Below are 19,263 nucleotides of genomic sequence, written 5' to 3'. Positions count from 1 at the left end.
AGGTTCTGTTATCGTGCGCATTCCCCTGCATTGTTCACCGCGTCCCTCATAGGCGGGCCGAGCTCTGTTATGTGGTATGATGATATGATGATATGGGGTGGTGGCCAGGATGGCATATGATCTGTCTGTTCACCGCGTCCCGTACTAGAGGGCCGGGCTCTGTTACCGCACCCCTCACTGGAGGGTCGGGTTCTGATATATGCATATATGATACATGAATTTGATATATGATGATTCTGTTTACCGCGTCCTTTATCACAGGGCCGGGTTCTATTATACACATATGTGACATACGATTCTGAGTAATCTGTACATTCTGTATTCCGTCCGATATATGACATCATCTGAGTAATCTGTACGTTCTGTATTCCGTCCGATATATGACATCATCTGAGTAATCTGTACGTTCTGTATACCGTCCGATATATGGCACCATCTGAGTGTTCAGTACGTTCTGTACTCCGTCTGACGTATGACCTTATCTGTGCGTTCTGTACGTGCCACACTCCTTCTGACATCTGGTATCGGTATGTGTGATCTGTGTCTGGAAAGTAAGTATGTCGGCATTCTGTATGCTCGGTATGATTTTGTTATGCTTGTATGATTTGTACGGTCTGTATGGTCGGTATTGGTCTGTATGAACTGTGTCTGAGAAGCAAGTAACTTGGTAATCTGGACAACATGTGTACTCTTGATACTATTTGTTTCGATTGTGGTTCTGCTTTCTGTATTCTATGCCTTACATACTCAGTACATATTCCGTACTGACCCCTGTTCCTTGGGGGGTGCGTTTCATGCCGCGCAGGTACTCCCAGATGAGATAAGGACACTATAAAAGATGTTTCAGCTGTGGTGGCGAACTCCAATTGCTCCTGGAGGACTGCCGAGTCAGGGTTTGGTATGCGTGTTATGGTTTCTGTATGATGTTAGAGACTTTGCAGACAACGTCGTGGGTATGGTGTGTCAGTCTGTAAGCGGCTCCATCAGCCGATATGTTGGTCTGAGTTGCGTATTGAATTGTGTATGACTACAGATTTGTTCGGCTTGGAAGCTACGAGAAAGAATATTTCTGAAAAAAAAAATTGCTATGTATTTTATCTTATTAGATTTAAAACGTTTGACATGATTTTATGTGCAGCAAGAGTCTGAGGGTTCGCTCGGCCCTAAGTAAGGGTCGGGTGCCCATCACACCCTAGTAAGGTCGGGGTGTGACACTATCCTTCCTCCCGAATAGCTAGGCATAAATCACACCCCGGGTAGCGAACCCAGCGGTGGCCACTCTTCCTCCCGAATGGCTAGGCAATGACACACTAGGATCCATAGTGGCTACCCTTCCTCCCGAGTAGCTAGGCCAAACACAACAATAAAATTCATAGCATAGAAGCCGATTCACAAATTGTCTCACAGCAGTCACACCATATATAACATTAAAGTTTATTATGCCATATCGAAAGAATAAGTCATTCCAATCAACGTTTTGAAAACGTACAACTTCTTTACAAAGATTTCCATGTCCCAATTCACCAATGAGAATGTCATTACCAACTTTTAACTAGCATTACTAAGCATCTCCCATAGAGGAAAACATTCATAATATCTAATACATATATAGGGTTTGTTACAATATAGGTTTAATGTGGGTTTGTCCCTTCACACACATTAACCACCAATTAGACATGAACTAGGGTTCAAGAAACATGAAAAGATTGCTTTTCCTTTTATTCATTAAAGAAACTTGAATAAAATTTATAGTTCCAACAATATTTTCAAAAAGTGATTTTCATTCAAAATAAGTTTTTAAAAGAGAGACATACCTTAATTTGTTAAACAAGGTTTAACAAATCATTTTTCTAATGAAGAACACCCAAACCCTAACTTGAATTACTTTGGGAAGAATTATGTTGCAAACCCTAGGTTTTGGTCACAAAAATCATGTTAAGAATCATGAGTTTGATGTTAGAATTATTTAGTAATGTTAAGGATGCCCTTGCCTTTGATTTGAAGACTTGGGGGAATGATTTTCGTCCTTAGGGTTGTTTAGGAAGTGGAGGAATAAACAAAACAAGGGTCTTATTTATATTTTTCTGGTGAAAACGGGCCAAAGGACGCCTCTGAAGGACGGATCGTCCTTCGTGTTACGGACCGTCCTTTGGACCGTCCCTTAGTGGAAATTTCCAGAGAGTTTCTGGGAATTTTTGAGACGTTACGGTTCATGTTACGGCCCGTAACACATGTTACGGTCCGTAACGTCTCATCGTAACACAGGCAAAATTTCCAGCGAAGACAGGTTTCAGTAAAACGGGCATAAATTTTTGTACGCAGCTTTGTTTGGGCTGGGCGACCTACCGTTGGAAAGATATTTCAAATATCTACAACTTTCATCAAGGAAGTTTTTCCAAATTCGCAACATATTTTCATGAAAACTTAGGCGAATTTAAGAGTCCTTAAGAACTTCACTAGTTGGTTTGACTTCAAAATGACCATCCTCCACCTAAATTCATCAAGAATGGATTCATATAGATAAAATATCATCTTAACACTAGATATTTATATATTCACACCTAGTTCAAGTTTACGGGGTGTTACAGATTATTTCATGCTTACAGTACTCATGTTTATTTTCAGTTTCAGTATTCAGTTTCAGTTTCAATTTCATGTTTATGTATCATGTGCCTGCTATTTCTCTCATGTGTTTACATACTAGTACAACCAAAGTACTGACATCCTCGTTTATTTGCCTTGGGGGCTTGCATTTCACGATGCAGGTATTGATTTACAGGACGACGCACCTGCTCAATAGGACAACTCTCGGATTATCTTTTGGGTGAGCCCCATTCTCTTCGGGGTTTAGTCAGTTTTTTACTTTATGTCATTGATGCATTAACGGTATACTGGGGGCCTTGTCCCAGCAAGTACGTTTTATGTTCAGACTCATGCTAGAGGTTTCATAGACTAGACAAGTCAGTTGGGTCATGTTAGACTTTCAGCGTCGGTTAGCCATTTTGGCTCAGTTATGGTATTATCCGGGCTCTTGTTTTTAAATAAGTATTTTATAATTACTATGACTTCATATGTTTTCTTAAAGCCCATCATGTTTCATATTATATTTCCGCTCATGTATGCCTCATGATAATTCAGCAAGCCACGTGGTTCGCTCGGTCACATGCAGTCAGGCATTGAGTGCCGTGTGACGCCCAGGCCATGGTTCGGGGCGTGACAGTAGCTAACAACTCCTTCGCCATCTTCTCTATCTCATTTTTTTGTACGTTGGGATATCTGTAGGGTCTAATGTTTATAGGAAAAATTCCCCTCTTTCAAGGTGATTTGATGATCATGACTTCTGGAGGGTGGTAAGAAGGTGGAGGAGGATAGTGACGATGAAGACTTCAATTCGGATGGTAGTTGTAGCCATAGCGTCTGAAATTTTGGAATGAGAATCTACTTGTTTAGTTTTCTTTCTATGCATATAACTTCTGTCATTTTATGTAACACCCCGTATCGTTAGAGTTCTAGTGGAAAAACTGAAGGGTTGAACGTTTTGCGAAAATGGTTGATAGGCCTACTTCGGGCAGCCATAACTCCTTGATTAGTTAGGAATTTGGGAAAGTACCCTTAATAAAAGTTGTAGTATGTAGAAATACCTTTTTAACGATATAAGGACCAGGACAATCAGATATCGGAGCAAGGAGATATGATCGTCTCAAAATATGGCTAATAGTAAGGCACTTAAAATTCTATAGAATCGGCTAAGTTTTCGATACATCTGCCTTCCAGTCAAATTTCGTGAAAATCCGTTAGGAATTTGAGGAAACTTAAAACATGAAAGTTGTAGCCCTTTGAAATAGATTTCCAACGGTATATTATGGAGCCCAAACAGAGATCTGTAAAAGAAGTTATGTCCATTTTACCGAACACTGCACAGAATCGACACACGCCGCTTTTCAGGGCGCGTGTGATGGCCCCGCGTCGCGGGCCGATCGCACAAAAACACCCTCTCTGAGTATCGAACTGCAGAATGTCGTACGATGCACGTGCGTCACGGACCCATCGCATAACAGGTCGAGTTTCGGGTTAAAAGTCGGGATTTCGCGTTTTAAATTATATTTAACCTTGGGGTTTATTTTCGTAACACCCCTAGTCACGAAAAATTACCCTAAAGTCAGGTAGAACAAGTCCCAAGCCTCAAGAACCCTTCAAGGTAAGTTTTATCATGATTCTAGGCTGAATTCAAGTCCCTAATCTCTTTCTAACTTGAGTAAACCCTTCTAATCAATAGAGTTGTGAGTGGAAAATTATTGTTGGGCGTAGAAACCCTAGAATCAAGAGGATTGAACGTCAAAAGGTAATGTTTCTACACTCTAATCATTCATAATAGTGAATTGATGAGTTCTTGGAGAATATTAAATGAGTTTTGTAAAGAGAATTACACGAACTATAGTAGGGTTTTGAATTATTGACTTGAGATTGTTATAATGATATGGGTGATGGAGAATGATGTTAATTACATCTAATTGAGATTGTAGAATCACCTAGAAGTAATAGAATGGGAATTGGGTGAAGAAACACCATTAATGGAGATTGTGGAGCTTTATGCCCACTAAGTGTTTGATAAAATGCTTAGATAACCAAAGCATGAATATTATTGCTAATATAAAATCCATTTGACTTGTATTGATATAGATCAAAGTTGAAAGGGTTGACGAACATTGCATTACGCTCCAAGGCTGGAATTAAGGTATGTGAGGCTAACTATCTACGTTAGGGAGAATCAATACGCCTCATCCTTCATACTTGTCAGCAATTTGACTCAGAATATAGTTTAGCCTTAGTTCCATGATATGATATAGAACTGTTATCTTCTAGGGTTGCAGTTACAGAATTCGTTCATGGTTGTCACTTTGAACGTCATGAACTCAGCACGTAATATTTATAGACTTATGCATTGTTATCACACGAGTCTCAGTCAGTGATAACCCGTTATTTGCATGAGTCCCATAATCAGAAACAGTTATCATGCTATCAGCTATAGCCAGTCTCAGTCTTGTAAATTGTTAATTTTGAACACCTGTATATGTATTTTTGGGCCCTAGGCCACAGTTTATGCATACGTATTGCTTGGGCCTGAGGCCACAGTTTTTGTGCACATTATTTGGGCCCTAGGCCACAGTTATATTTACAGTTTTACAGGTGATTCTTCATCCAGAACAGGGAGTACTTCAGCTTCTTGCTTTCCTGTTTAGTTCAGTTTCAATTTCAGTATTTTATTGCTTCAGTTGCTTTATATACCAGTACAATTCAAATGTACTGATGTCCCTTTTTATTGCTTGGGGGCCTGCATCTCGCGATGCAGGTAACAACATACAGGTTGACGATCCAGCTACTTAGGAGTGTTCGTATCAGCTACTGTGGTGAGCCCCAATTTCCTTCGGGGCGATATCAGTCATGCTCTTCTCACAGATTTCTAGACAATTACCTTTTTGTATTCATTAGAGGCTTCATAGACACAGTTCAGACAGTCAGATATTTGTTATGTTAGCCTTGTAGACAGTTATACTCAGTCGTTCAGTTGTTTTGGTTTAGCCATGTTGGCTACTTTCAGCTATGTTCAGATTGTCTAAGTATTTCCGCATTATGATATTTCAGTCAGACGTTTAGTTAATCAGCATGTGTTAGTTTTATTTTATAAATTAGTTATGTTTTGGTATCATATGTTGATTCAGCCAGCCAGTTGGTTCGCTCGGTCACATGCAGTCAGGCACCGGGTGCCGTGTTACGTCCAGGCCCAGGTTCGGGGCGTGACATTTTACTCTTTTGTTAATCTCATTCTGAATTACATAATATTGAGTGAATCACCTCTGATATTAAGTGACTGATTTTGCTTTATTGGATGACAATAGTCCACAAAAAGAAGATGCATACCTTAGCAGCAAAAATTTCCAAGCTCACTTGTAAAGAGAAAACATTCGAACAACCACTAAAAAACTCAATTGCTCTTGCTCAAGCTATAGCTTGACCGGAAACGCTAAACAAGAAACTTGGAACGAAGTTATTGAAAGACTCAGTGATTTCAATGGCGTTTAGGACTGAAAGATAATGGACTGGGTTGCTGCAACAATCTATGGATGAGGAACAATGATTTATATTGGCTCAAGGAGGTAAGAATACAACTTGTTGGTAGGTGGTTTAGTGGTGCTGATACATTGGCTACTGCACAAGAGGTGATTGTTTAATGGTGTTTTGCGGTGGTAGAGGTGGTAAGTGTGTGGTCGTAGAAGATAATAAAGTGAAAGAAGAGTTCAGCGACTGTTCGCGGGACGACATGTAATCGATGGCGATGATTGTATGTAAAGGTCATGTCCGTGTCCATTTCGTTCGAAAAATTTGTGTATTTTATTTATCTCGACCTGCAAATTGTATAGTTGATCCTCTCCTCCTAAACAATTGTCCCTCTACTGTATGTAACTAGTGTCAAACACGTACAACGTTTTCCTTGTCAATTAATATAATTTTTCTGACATAACATGATTAATATTAAAGCATATTTGTAATGAGTAATACGAATTTTGAAGGGGGAAATGTGAGCTTGAACTTATGAATGGTGATCCTATTCGACCGATTTGATTCTGGAATGCAAAATGATTAGGTATTGTCTGCATCGACGAAATTTAAGAACTAAATTTAATTCGATAGGTTTGATGTGTAGTGAAATTAATTTGGTTGTTGCTGTGTAAAGACAAATAGTATCTTGTTTAATACTAATTCCTTATATATTATGTTCTTGATGTATATTTCATAAAAAGTCAAAGTTAACATAGAGCCCGTTTGGATTGGCTTATAAGTTGCTTATAAGCTGTTTTCAGTTTTTTTGAGTGTTTGACTGGCCAGCTTAAAGTCATTTTGTGCTTAAAATAAGCTCAAAAAAATAATTGAGCCCATTTGACTTAGCTTATCTAAAGCAGCTTATAAGCTGAAAACAGCTTATAAGCAAAAAAAAAATAAGTTAGACTACCCCAACTTATTTTTTTTTAGCTTTAAGCCCATCCAAACAGGCTCATAATTTCTCATCAACTAATTTTGTTGGGTTTTCTAAGGCCTCATTTGTTTGCACCTAATGGAGATCTGAATCTGAATCATTCAGATCTCAGCCCATTAAGTGCATTTATTTTTTAATTTTTTTTATCACTTATTAGGTCCAAAGACATCAGATTTGGAAAAAAGTCTTAAACTTGTTGAGACCTTAAGCCACGCTCTTTTCTTCATCAAACTAACGCTTTAAAAGTTAAACACCACTCTCCGTTATTTGTAAGATAAACATAGTATTAATTCTTATGGCTTTGTCGGACTCGAAAGTTTTGATCTCTTCCATCTGATCTTCTAGTGAAACTTTTGATCTCTTCCATATGTTCTTCTAGTGAAGAGATGGGTTGAAGGTACAAAATACCATGAAAAGTTGAAAAACCATTTGTGTCTGACACCAAAGAATTACAATGAAAATCATGACAAATTGTGATCCTTAACGTTCAATGATTTTGGATCTCTTATTCTTTACTCCTATTTGTTCTTTTATTTCATGGCAAATTTAGATGAAAAGTTTTCTGCTTCTTTTTTCCGTCGAAATTGTAATGGGTATGTCTATCTGTGAACCCATCACATAAGAGTGGGGTTGGGTAAGAAAGGGCAAGGGTTCAGTATTCAGATCTTAATACAATATCTTAATATTTAAATGTGCATTCAGATTCAGACATTTTAATCTTAATAAAATTAAATGCAACCTAAGCCTGTGAAGGACTTTTTATGTTTTACACATCGAGAAAAAGAGAAATTTAATAAAGACAATTAACATTGAACAAGCGTCAACCAAACATTTTCACGATCTCAATGATAAAATTTTAATAAAAAGAGAAAATGATTTCAGGTTCTGCTTTTGCAATACAATTCAATAATTCTTCTATTGTAAGAATATTAAAATTTTCCCTTTAAAAAGATATCATTTCTTACTGATAATTGATTACCGTAGAAAAAAAACGAGTGCATTATTTCAGCAACAGAAATTAAGAATCATACGAATAAATAAAAAATTGTATCATGCATAGAAATTGTTTCCTAAACGTGAATATTAAATTAACACAAAAAGATTTCAGGAAATATTAAAAAATTACTAACTGGCATTTCCAGTATTTCAGGAAATATTTACATTGTTTCGTAAACATAAGTACTCCTCTGGATTAAAAAAAAGTGTCCACTTAGTCATTCACACATCTTTAAGAAAATATTAAATTCTAAAAAAAAAAGTAATTTGACTAAACTGTCCCTAATTAAATAAATATTGGGATTTGATCACATAACACTTAATCTGAAAAAATAATGTTAATTCTTTCATGATTTGATAAGTGGACATTTTTTTTTTTCAAGAAAAAAAGGCTAAGTGGACATTTTTCTTGATCCGGGGAGTATTAAATTAACACAAAAAGATTTCAGAAAATATTTAAAAATTACTAACTGCCATCCCTCCGTCTTGATATAGTTTGATTAGACACGGAATTTAAGAAAGAAAGATTTTTGAATGTTGTGTTTTAAAACAAGTCATAAATTTTTGAAACTTGTGTTGTAAATCATTTTTCATTAACAGTAAAAAAAATCAAATTAAATTATTTTTAAATATAAAAATATAGCATTTTGTTTTGAGAAAATTACACCGTATGTTAATTGGGGCAATAATGCTACCAAAATTAACCCTTTTTTTTTTTTTTAATTCTTACAAAAAATGACCCAAACTTTTTTCTCTCTCGCTCTCTCTCTGCCTTATTATATGTTTGTATATGTTAGTATAAGTGTCTGTATATATTTGTATATGTCTGTATATGTTTGTATATTTTGGGCTATTTTTAGTAATGTAAATTTTGGGTTATTTTTTTGTAACGTAAGTGACCAACTTGTATATTTCTGAAAATTGGAATAGAGGGGGGGGGGGGGGGTACTTTTTTCCTAATTTCGGAGATGTTATGTCCAAACGCCCACTAAATCTTGTCATGTGTCTTGTTCAGCGAATCGACAATAAAATACTAAGTATTACTTTGTGTTGCAATTCTGTCCAGGTGGTTCTACTTTCTTGTCCGTATGTCATGCTGACATTCCCCTGCTGAGAATCCATTTTCCCCAGAAAGTAGTTACCTGAAGGCTTGAGACAAAGAATCAGCATCCTTCCTTAACTTGCAATGGCCTTCTTCTCCACTTTGTTCTTCCCCAATTCTGTAGAATCAGACCATTTAATCTCCACTTCTCTAATCCTACACAAACACCTCATTTTCTCTTCTCCACAAAAGAAGGTATGTTTCCTTTTTTCTGATAATTTTAGTGCGAAACTCGCAAAAAAGTGATAGTTCATGTTCAGGCGTGTTTTTGACCATTGTTTTTGTTTTCTTTCACAAAATTGGAGTTCTCTTATTGTTATTTTATAGTAGTATTCGATTTTTAGTTTCTTCAGGCATTTTGATCCGGTTAACCAGTTATAGGTTTTTATCTTCCTATGCATCCTTCTCATAGTGATAGCCTACTGGTTACTGTACATTGAATTGAATTCTTTCTCTGTGGCAGCTTGACATTATTTTATACAAAATTATACCTTATATTGGAATGAAATGGGCTCGAATACAGGGGAATGGATATAAATGGTTCATATAGCTAACATCAACTTGTTTAGGTGTAAATTGATTGAATCATATTTATCTGGATTATTTACTTTTAGGCTCGTTATATAGATTAAATCAGTAACTATTTCCATTTATGTTGCCACACTCATTTGATGCCGATACATGTTGGATAATGCTTTTTTCTTTTTCCCCCATCTCATGTAAATAAGTTTTACATTGTCGTTAGTTGTTGTTGTTGCTATACTTAGGCGTTACGGGGACAATGTTTATGATGGTTCTCACACTATAAAGCACAACCGAAATGACTTTTATACTCCAAATATAAGATTGATGACTAAAGTTTGTACAAAAATCTAAGGGCCGTGACCCCTCTGCCATAGGAAATAAGTCAAAGCAAAGTATATTACCATTATGACTTAAATGCCTGAACCAAAAAAAAAGGATTATTGAGACTTAAATGTGAAATCGTGCTACCATTCACATGAAGACTCATGCCTGTCACTGGCAAGTGCTTCTACATAAGCATTTATATTCAGGAGGAATTTTATGCTATTAGGGATCTTTGAATATATTCTGAAGTATAAGTCTTGATCTTCTTGATTTCTGCCAACATAAAATAGAGAACAGTCAGGAGAGATGAATGCACAGAAAGGCTTTATATTGCCTGTCTATATACAATATTCTGATTTTGTTTCTTTTTCTGATTGGTTAGTGTCCACTATTATGATTAAAACAATGCCAAAAGTATATACATATAAGGACTAAGGAGTATATTGTTTTAAGTTAAGCTCCTTTTCTCCATATATTAAATAACTTGTTGAAAAACATTTGTTTCGTAGAAGCGGTTTAATATTGCTGATTTTGAGAGAATTTATATCGACAATCAGAGATGGATGCTTCTGAAATTAACAGAAGCTTGGTAAGTGAACTCGAATCAATGGGATTTTCAGAGGCTCAAGCCACCAAGGCTCTTTGTTCTTCTGGTATGTTCATCCTTCTGGTATTAGATAATATTATAGGAAAAGATTTGATCATATATTTGCTTAAAAAGTATAGGAGACAATTATAACATACCTTTCCCTTCAGAAAGAGTATAAAACTTTAGGCAATATGGTGGTTAATTTAATATGATTTAAGAAAATCCAGCTTTGTATAGGAAAGTTGCTCAAATTTTCCATTTTAGATGTAGCTCCAGAAATCACTTTATGCATGTACGTTAACTAATTAGTTTTATCTTGTATTTTGATTTTTGTATGAACATTCTCTCCATTAATAAGGCATCAAGAAGATGCAATAAGTACAAGAGAGATTTAGTAGTTAGCTCCAATACATGAGTTAATTATGCTAAGACCAGAGAGCTAACAAGTACAAAAAATTATCAGTACTATTTACAGGGGTTAGGATGATTCAGCTAAAAAAGCTAACAAATATAAGTTTCAGGCAGTGTGTAGGAGTTAGATTCCATTAAAACCTAATTCCTTTCTGTTCAAATGCACCAAACTATAGTTGTTGGAATCGCTTTCACAAGAAATGATTAGAGGATAATACAAGAAATTAGATTGGCGAGAATTAAACGAGCATTTAATCATTAAAATAATACAAGGGGAGGGGGGGAGAGAATGTACTGAAATCCATACTAGGGATGAATCCAAGAGGGTCAATTAAGGAGATACAAGGGGATAATCTCTAAACACCCACCAAAAGAGTATGATCCTCCATTTATCCAAAACTAGCTAAGAAATGAACACTCAAGTTGCTATCTATAGTAGCTGACACTAATTACAAATATGGCCATAATAGCTAATAGTAATTACCAATGGTCACTTATCCTTTGATCGTCTTTGCAAAATGTGGTCTTGAACCTCCATTTGAGCATGCTTTGAGCCTTCTTCCTTCCACGTATCTTCAATGCATCCCAAACTCTTTATGCATGAAAGATCGGCTCCAAGCTCACGATCACTACCTTGGAAGTTATCACTCTAGATGTCTCATGTCTGGTCCCAGTTTTCATCCTTTGGTGCTTTCACATCCACCCCACCCCCAGCCCCACCTCGAAAAAGAAAAAGAGAGTTTATCTATTTCTGGTATTAACCTACTGTTTTGTCTTTTAGATGCTACCTTTTGCAGTTAACTGAGCTCTCCACTTTTATGATTGCAAATCATTACTTCTTTCAGGTAATTCAAGTCTCGAGGCTGCAGTAAATTGGATTATTGATCATGAGAATGATGCAGAGACTGATGAGATGCCTGTGGTATGTAGCTTAACACTGATGAATGAGGGTTTCCCTTCTTTACCTGGTACATCAATGTTCCAGGTTAATTTGATAATTTCATTGTGATTTTGATTGTCACGTTTAAGATGAGAATAAGTATAGAGAGAGAGAGATATTAGTTTAATTGTAAGTTCCAAGTGCATTTTAGAGTAATAGTTTCTCCCTCAATTGGTTGTAAGATTAGGACATCCATTCATGAAACAGTTACAACAATATGCAATTATGTGCATCTACAAGGAAGAGCGAGTCATTACTATAAGTACGGATAAGGTATTTGAGAGAGGTATAGTAAAGTACCTTGGAATATTTTTACACTTCTCTTGCTACCTAAGTTAGATGGTGAATTAAGTTAATTGGCTAGTGCTTACAGGAAAATGATTAACTGGAGCTTTCTAAGTTTTATAATTACAGTCAAAAAGCTAAGAAGAACATTCCTCATTAGATGCATTAGTGGTGTCTTTAAAACTACTATGGTGAAAATTTTGGCAAAATAGGTATGGGAGTGAGAAATATATTTTGTTTGAGAATTTTAAATTTCAAGTCAAATAAGTTCCTATAGTTTAATAACTTAAGTCAATTTGTTTTTAATATCCACTTTAATTGGGAATGTTGATTTTAATGTTTAATTTTTGTCAAATTTTTGAATATTATGTGATTTGTTCCCGAATATGCTTCAAATTTGCAAAATTTTAGCCTGTTGTTTTCAGAAAAAGTATTGACCAAACTTATAAGTAGTGAATAATTACTATATACGTGTATCGAGTTAAAGTTTTGCTGTTTTAAAAGTCCCTTTTGACTTGCTTAACAATGTGTCGTTTGGATGTTATGTATACCTTTGACCTAGGAGGTGCTTAGAAAAGTAGTCATGTTTATAAATTGGAAGTGTAATAATTGGCCATTTCTAGCAAGATATGCGTGTTTGCCTTTTGCGCTCTGTGTTATTTCTCCTTCTTCTCCCTTATTTCGACCAAATACATGGGAATGTGGTTATAGTACTAGGAATGAAGTAGGAAAGACTATTCTACATACTGTCTTATCTTGTGATTTAATTTTAGCTAACACATTTTTAGGAAAAGGAGATGGCGCCTAATAGCATTTGAGAGTGTAAATAACCTTAGTGGCATGGACTTTATCCTTTTTAGAAGACGCGATAGAGCCACGTGGAAGGTTTCAAAAGACCTACAATCTTTTTGCCCATGCATATTTAGTGAGAAATAGAACACAATGGAAGAAAAAATTGCATATAGGTGATACCAACTAGTTGGATTAAGTCTTATTTATGTTGCTAAGCTTAGTGATGTGGAGTGTATCATTTTGCATCTTCTATTTTTTTGTTTATAGACTTTCCATTTGCTAATAGATTTAAGTCTCTTCGAGACAGCAGTTTCCCTTTTAAGGCCACGTGATCTTTGATGTTTAATTTTTTTTTTAACTGTCTAATTGTGCAACTCAATCCTAAAAGTTCTAATAAGATAGTTGCATACAGGTTACAATCGACATTATTGAAACACCCAGTCCTACTTTCGATTCGGAACAAGTAAAGTTGAAAGCACAAGAGCTAAGGTTTGATTTTACATTAAAGTTTCGTGAGGAGGTTTTATATTTAATTCAAATACTGGAAACTGTCATTGGAAGAATTATCTCCTTGCCTCTTGTTTACCTTATGAAACTGCTTTGCTGTGACTGGCTTATGGTTTGTTTTCAGAATTCTATTATTACATTTTTCCTTTCTGATGCTTTTGGTGGATGAAATTCCTGCTTTTTTAGGGAGCGAGTACGCAAGAGGAGAGAAGAGGAAGACAAAAAGCTGGAAAAGGAAAGGGAGAAGGTATGGAGTATATTCCTATTCTCTTAAGAACTTTCTCCAGTGTAAGTTCTGATTCAATGCGGAAAGTTTATTGTCAATATGTTGAATGTGGGAGATCTAATGGCTGTGATTGAATGATGTGATGAACTTTTGATGCATGATTTGAATACTTTTTGAACGTGAACAAGTGAGTGCAAACCAATCCAGTGATTCTAGGCTCACTGTTGGAGAGATGGCATCGTCTTACAGAAATTGCTTCCCACTTATTTGGATCAACTTTAAACATTAGATTCCAATTATTGACTAATGCCAACCAATAAAAAGCATGTTTCATTAATTAATGGTGATGCAATTATGCAAAGTCGTTAAATCCATGAAGTCTTAGCCTTGAAGCAATTATGCAAAGATTCAAGCAGTACCTAAATAGAGTAATTTGAAATGCATTGATCCAAAAACCCTACATATGTAGGACTGAAACTAAACTAATAATCTGGAGCTCATTCCTGAGAAATGGCCAGTTAGTTGTTGTTCTACCTTTTCTTTTGGGATTTCCAGCTTCTGCTGGTTCTGTCAAATATTTATATTTGAAACTAGTGTGTATGGTCTCACAGAACTATTAATGTTCAGCTGTTATATGTGGAGGTGTTCTGCTTATCAAAATGCTAAATGTTTCGGCTTATTTGTAGGCGAGGATACGCGCAGGCAAAGAACTGCTTGCAACAAAGCGAATGGCACAGGAAAATGAGAGGAAACGGTGTTTTTCTAAGTTGAATCTATGTTACTTTATAAAAATGCCTTGTGCTTATTTGGCCAAAAATCCTTATTTTAGGTTTCTGCACTTTGCTCGCGTTTCAGTTTTGAAGCACAGCGGAAGATCGAAAAAGAAGAGGAGAGAAGGGCAAGGGAAAGAATTCGTCAAAAGCTCCAGCAGGACAAGGTATTTGTTACTCGAGTTTTCGTGGTTCTTGTCCAAACAGTGCTAGTCAAGTTTTTCTCGGTACTTGTCACTACATGGACCTTAGTCCTGATTAAGCAGCATATATCCCCAACTTCAGATCTTGTGGGGATTGGAATAAATCGCGAGTTCATGTCCTGACAGGAAGAAAGGAGGGTTAGCCTTGGTTCATCTATGAATAGCTCTACATCTTCGAAATCCATTAAAACCTCAAAGCAAGAAACAAAGGTATTCCGCTTTGCAATTTTATTGATTGTTCCTAAGATTGATTGTGTTCATTACCTTGACTGCTTTTAATTCTTCTCCTGAAAATCACAATTCAGAATCATTTAGAAGTTGACTTTTCCGCATCATCTGGTAATGTCCCTACAGAGAAAGAGGTTTTGAGGGAATGCTTAAGATCTCTCAGGCGTCAGCACAAGGTAGCTGAATTCCATTCACTTCTGTTTCACTGTTTAGCTCTCATTAAATTTCCAGTCTCTTACAAGTCTATGCGAACAAGCTTTTAGCTTCTGACCTTTTGTTTTCTGCGGGTTGTTCAGGAAAGTAATTGTAACAGTATATGCATAATAAAATATCTAGGCTGAATACATAAGGAGGCCCTTAAACTTGTCACAGTTTTTCTCTTAGACACCTGAACTAATTCTTGTTCCTATTGAACACCTAAACTATTTAAGAATTGTACCAATTTAACACCTTTTTTTGCAGCAACTTAACATGCCAGATGCGTGAGATTCAATTGCCACTTACATCACATGACAATGTGACCAATGATAAAATGATACATTAGCAGCAAAAGAAAAAAGGAAAAAAAAAAAAAAAAAAAATCTCCCTCCCTTTGTATTCCGCCGCCCCCCCTCCCCATTGTGCTTCTCTACCAGAAAACTCTGCTACAACAAACCCATTTCCCCGAGCAAATTAATATTCCTTCTCCAACCACAAAATGACTTAGAAAATTGCCACATCTTTATCACAGACAAATGCAGATTGTGAAATTTGATTTTAAATTGTATAGAAAAAGAGGAAAATGGACAAGAATGTTGAATCTTCCTCAATAATAATTTTTAATCTTCATTTTATCAAGGTTTGTCTTAATTTGCAGTATCCCAACATCTTGTCTTCCATGTGGCTCTCACCTAACCCCCAAACAGCACTCTGAAAATTCCAACTCCATAAATCTAGAAGTTCTTATGTTTAATTCATTGTAATTTTTTCAAACACGGCTCCGAAATTGAATGAAAAATAGAGGAACAAATCTAACATGCTATCGATAGTCACCACTTTGAAAGTGTGGAAGAAAATGTCTCTGCATTGTGATACTAATCGTCGGTGAAACTGAGAGAAGTTTCAAACTCTAGTTGTGTCTCTGTAAGAGGGTTCTTTTTCCACCGTGTTCATTTTTATTTTTGGTTTTGATGTATTGTTTTATCATTTGTCACGTTATGACGGTGGAGATAGACAGATGGTGGCGAGCTTGGCGGCAAAGTATAGTTAAGAAGATAGAAGTAGAAAACTATAAAAGAAAAAAAAAAATTAAGACTTTCCATTCTCTTATGGGAGAGCGTCTTACGCACACTATATTATGTCAACAAAAGTGTTAATTAACTTCTTTAGTAGTTTAGGTGCTCCATAGGAAACAAGTATTAGTTTAGGTGTCTGAGAGCAAAATTGTGACAAGTTCAAGGGCCTCCATATGTATTCAGCCAAATATCAAGTTGCACTGAATTATCAGATATCAGCTTTGAAAGCCATGTTCCATCCAATATGTCATATCACTAACAGTTCATGTGTTTCAGGAGGAGGATGCGAAAGTGCAACGGGCCTTCAAATCTCTGTTAGTTTATGTGAGGAACATCATTAGCAATCCTGATGAACCAAAGTTCAGGAAGATCCGGCTTAGTAATCCCGCTTTCCAGGTGAATACTATTTAAGCACACGCCAAAGAATGAAACTTACTCCATTTTCTGATATTGTAAGGTTTGAGACATAATTATCATTATGAGGAGAGAAGCTGGAAGTAGGATCTCTCACCCTGCACCCTCGTGTATATGTGATGGTGGGGACATGTGGTAAGTGGTGGCTGTGTAATGGGGTAGATGTAGATTAAGGTCTTAAGCTTCATCAATCTAATCTTGTCCATTCATCCATGTCCTCGGATCCATGTGTGCCACAGTTTCTCAGAATCATTCCCCCTCTATCCAAAGTATGGTGTATGATGTGTAGCCTATCAATAAGTGCAAAATGATGTGTTATTGTCTTGGCTTCTTGTGTCTTATCCGCTCCACTCACTGTACTTTTAACAATAAAGAATGTAATCTGCTGTTTTCAGAAATACCCTTCTACTGTTCTTTCATACCAGATTGCCTTACATGTTCTAGTGTCATGTTTTCTGTGTGACAAGGCCGAAATTGTGAATCAGAAATCTGGTTGAAGTCAGGATAGCTTGTTTTTGTAACTTAGCCAATTTCAAATGATGTGATTTCCTGTTGCTTGGATCAAGTGGATTTTGGATTTGTGTTAATGTTATTTCACTCCTTGTGGATGGCAGGCTAGAGTTGGGATTTTCAAAGAAGGCCTGCAGTTTCTAGAACTCTGTGGGTTTGAAAGAGTTAGAGGAGGTGATTTTTTGGTCTTGCGCAGAGACAAGATCGATATGGCGGTACTGAGATCAGCTGGCATGGTTTTGAACTCTGCCATTACAAATCCCTTCTTTGGGCTACTGTCAAAGTAAGGTGGTTTCCCCAGGGATTAGAGGCTTGATGTCTGACAATCAACAGAGCACTAGCTAATTTTACTACTTCTATTGGACTTGAATTTGTATAGTAACCTGAATCGGATATTCTATTTGTTTGAACTTTAATTTCTCCTATAAATGTACTTATATATATGATATGCATTTTAATCTTCCCGCCCGTCCCTCACCCCTCATATATAGATGTGTATAACAGCCTACGTACCCTTCTGGACTCCTCTTTAAAGTGATTCTTTCTGTAAATACATAGTGAGTTGCTTTTATTGGTGAAAGTCCTGGACATTTTTAAACTAAAAATATCTAAGTGGAATCTAGATTTTGAATTAGACTATTTATTCAATCTATTACAATAAATAACTAAAGAGAGATCATAGACAGCGTTGGAGCCATCTTATGCTAAGGGGTAACTGAAACCCCTCTCGCCAGAAAATTACACTATTTAGCTATGTTAAAATTTTAATTTTATGTATATATCAACTCCCCTTATTTTCTACATGTGTCTACTTTTTTATCACTTCTACATCAATTTAAACACCACACTATGCATCACTGCCGCCGCCACTAAGAGCCATAACAACGTCGCCACCACTATTTGCTTTTCTCCAACATTAAGAGCCCGTTTGGATTGGCTTATAAGTTGGCTTATAAGCTGTTTTCAGCTTTTTTGAGTGTTTGGCTGGCCAGCTTAAAGTCATTTTATGCTTAAAATAAGCTCAAAAAAATAATTGGACTCATTTGACTTAGTTTATCTAAAGCAGCTTATAAGCTGAAAACAGCTTATAAGCCAAAAAAAATAAGTTGGACTACCCCAACTTATTTTTTTCAGCTTATAAACTGCAGACAGCTTTAAGCTGTAAGCCAATCCAAACGGGCTCTAAAAATGACACAACTCTTTGACTATTCACTACACTGTCTTTTGTATACCGTAATAACTTCAATCATTATTCGCCACCTTTTCACCTAAAAAACAAAGACTAACAAAACGCCGCTCAAACACCAACCATCAGCTTCCTCTGTCATCGAGGTTCTTTGATCATCATAAAATCCTTCACCTTACCATTGACAATCCCCCTTCTACCAGTCTCTCACCTACCTCGTGTTAGAAAAATAGGTAAATTTAATTGAAGAAGATAATGGCTTTGAGGCATGAAGAATCAACTTTTCATAAAAAGATAATGTCCGTATATAGATCGGAAAAATACAAGCAATTTCCTTCATGATATAACAAAGTCCTTAACTTGTTTAGATTTTTCTATATTCTATATCAAGGGTGTTCTTATATTTATAGAAATTAAGAGATTTCTTTTCATGAATAGTCATGCTCTTCACGAACAGATGTATTTCTTTAATTTAAGACCTCTTATATTACGAACTATCTAACACCTCGCTCAGCAAAATCGCTATCACTCCCATTATTTGATCGGTTTCGAAGAGGTCAAAGGATATGCTCGAGGTTTTCAATCGAGACTCAAGTCAAACATGGTCTAATGAAAGATGTGCAGTCAATATAGCGATAAAGTTTCATCACTTACCTTATGTTTTGTTATAAAAAGAATATAAAGTTTTATAGGTTTAATGAGTTCATTTTCTTGACAAAGCATGTGTATGACACTCAGCCAAAGCGATGTATGTCAGGCATAGTTCAAAAAAATATTGATGTGTAAAAACTGTATATATAAAGTTGGGATGTTCAAAGAGATTTGTGTTCGAGCTAAAGGATAAAATTTACTCAGTATTTACATCAAACCATGTAAGCTTATTATAATTAAGTGATTCAATGAGGTGAGAATGCATGTTAATTGACCACAATTTAAGTGCTAAATTCA

At 36.1% G+C, this 19,263-nt stretch overlaps 1 protein-coding gene across 2 annotated transcripts; it reads left to right on the top strand.

Annotated features, from left to right (window-relative positions):
• Window positions 1–9,034: 9,034 nt before the first annotated feature.
• On the top strand, window positions 9,035–17,644 carry LOC132610914 (uncharacterized). Of its 2 annotated transcripts, none has more exons than XM_060325324.1 (11): window positions 9,035–9,326; window positions 10,490–10,633; window positions 11,826–11,902; window positions 13,410–13,486; window positions 13,691–13,751; window positions 14,417–14,484; window positions 14,586–14,667; window positions 14,830–14,913; window positions 15,009–15,107; window positions 16,482–16,601; window positions 17,234–17,641. In XM_060325324.1, exons 2-11 carry the CDS (start codon window positions 10,540–10,542, stop codon window positions 17,414–17,416), a joined length of 945 nt encoding a protein of 314 aa, XP_060181307.1. In that variant the 5' UTR covers window positions 9,035–9,326; window positions 10,490–10,539; the 3' UTR covers window positions 17,417–17,641. The 2 variants fall into 2 exon arrangements, with proteins under 2 accessions (XP_060181307.1, XP_060181308.1); XM_060325325.1 differs by having other exon boundaries at window positions 9,180–9,326; window positions 10,538–10,633; window positions 17,234–17,644.
• The last annotated feature ends 1,619 nt before the right edge of the window (window positions 17,645–19,263 follow it).

Source organism: Lycium barbarum, chromosome 9 (genome assembly GCF_019175385.1).
Source record: "Lycium barbarum isolate Lr01 chromosome 9, ASM1917538v2, whole genome shotgun sequence".
Classification (NCBI taxonomy): domain Eukaryota; kingdom Viridiplantae; phylum Streptophyta; class Magnoliopsida; order Solanales; family Solanaceae; genus Lycium; species Lycium barbarum.
The sequence above is the reverse complement of the archived record's forward strand: the minus strand, read 5'-3'. Positions and strand labels throughout refer to the sequence as shown.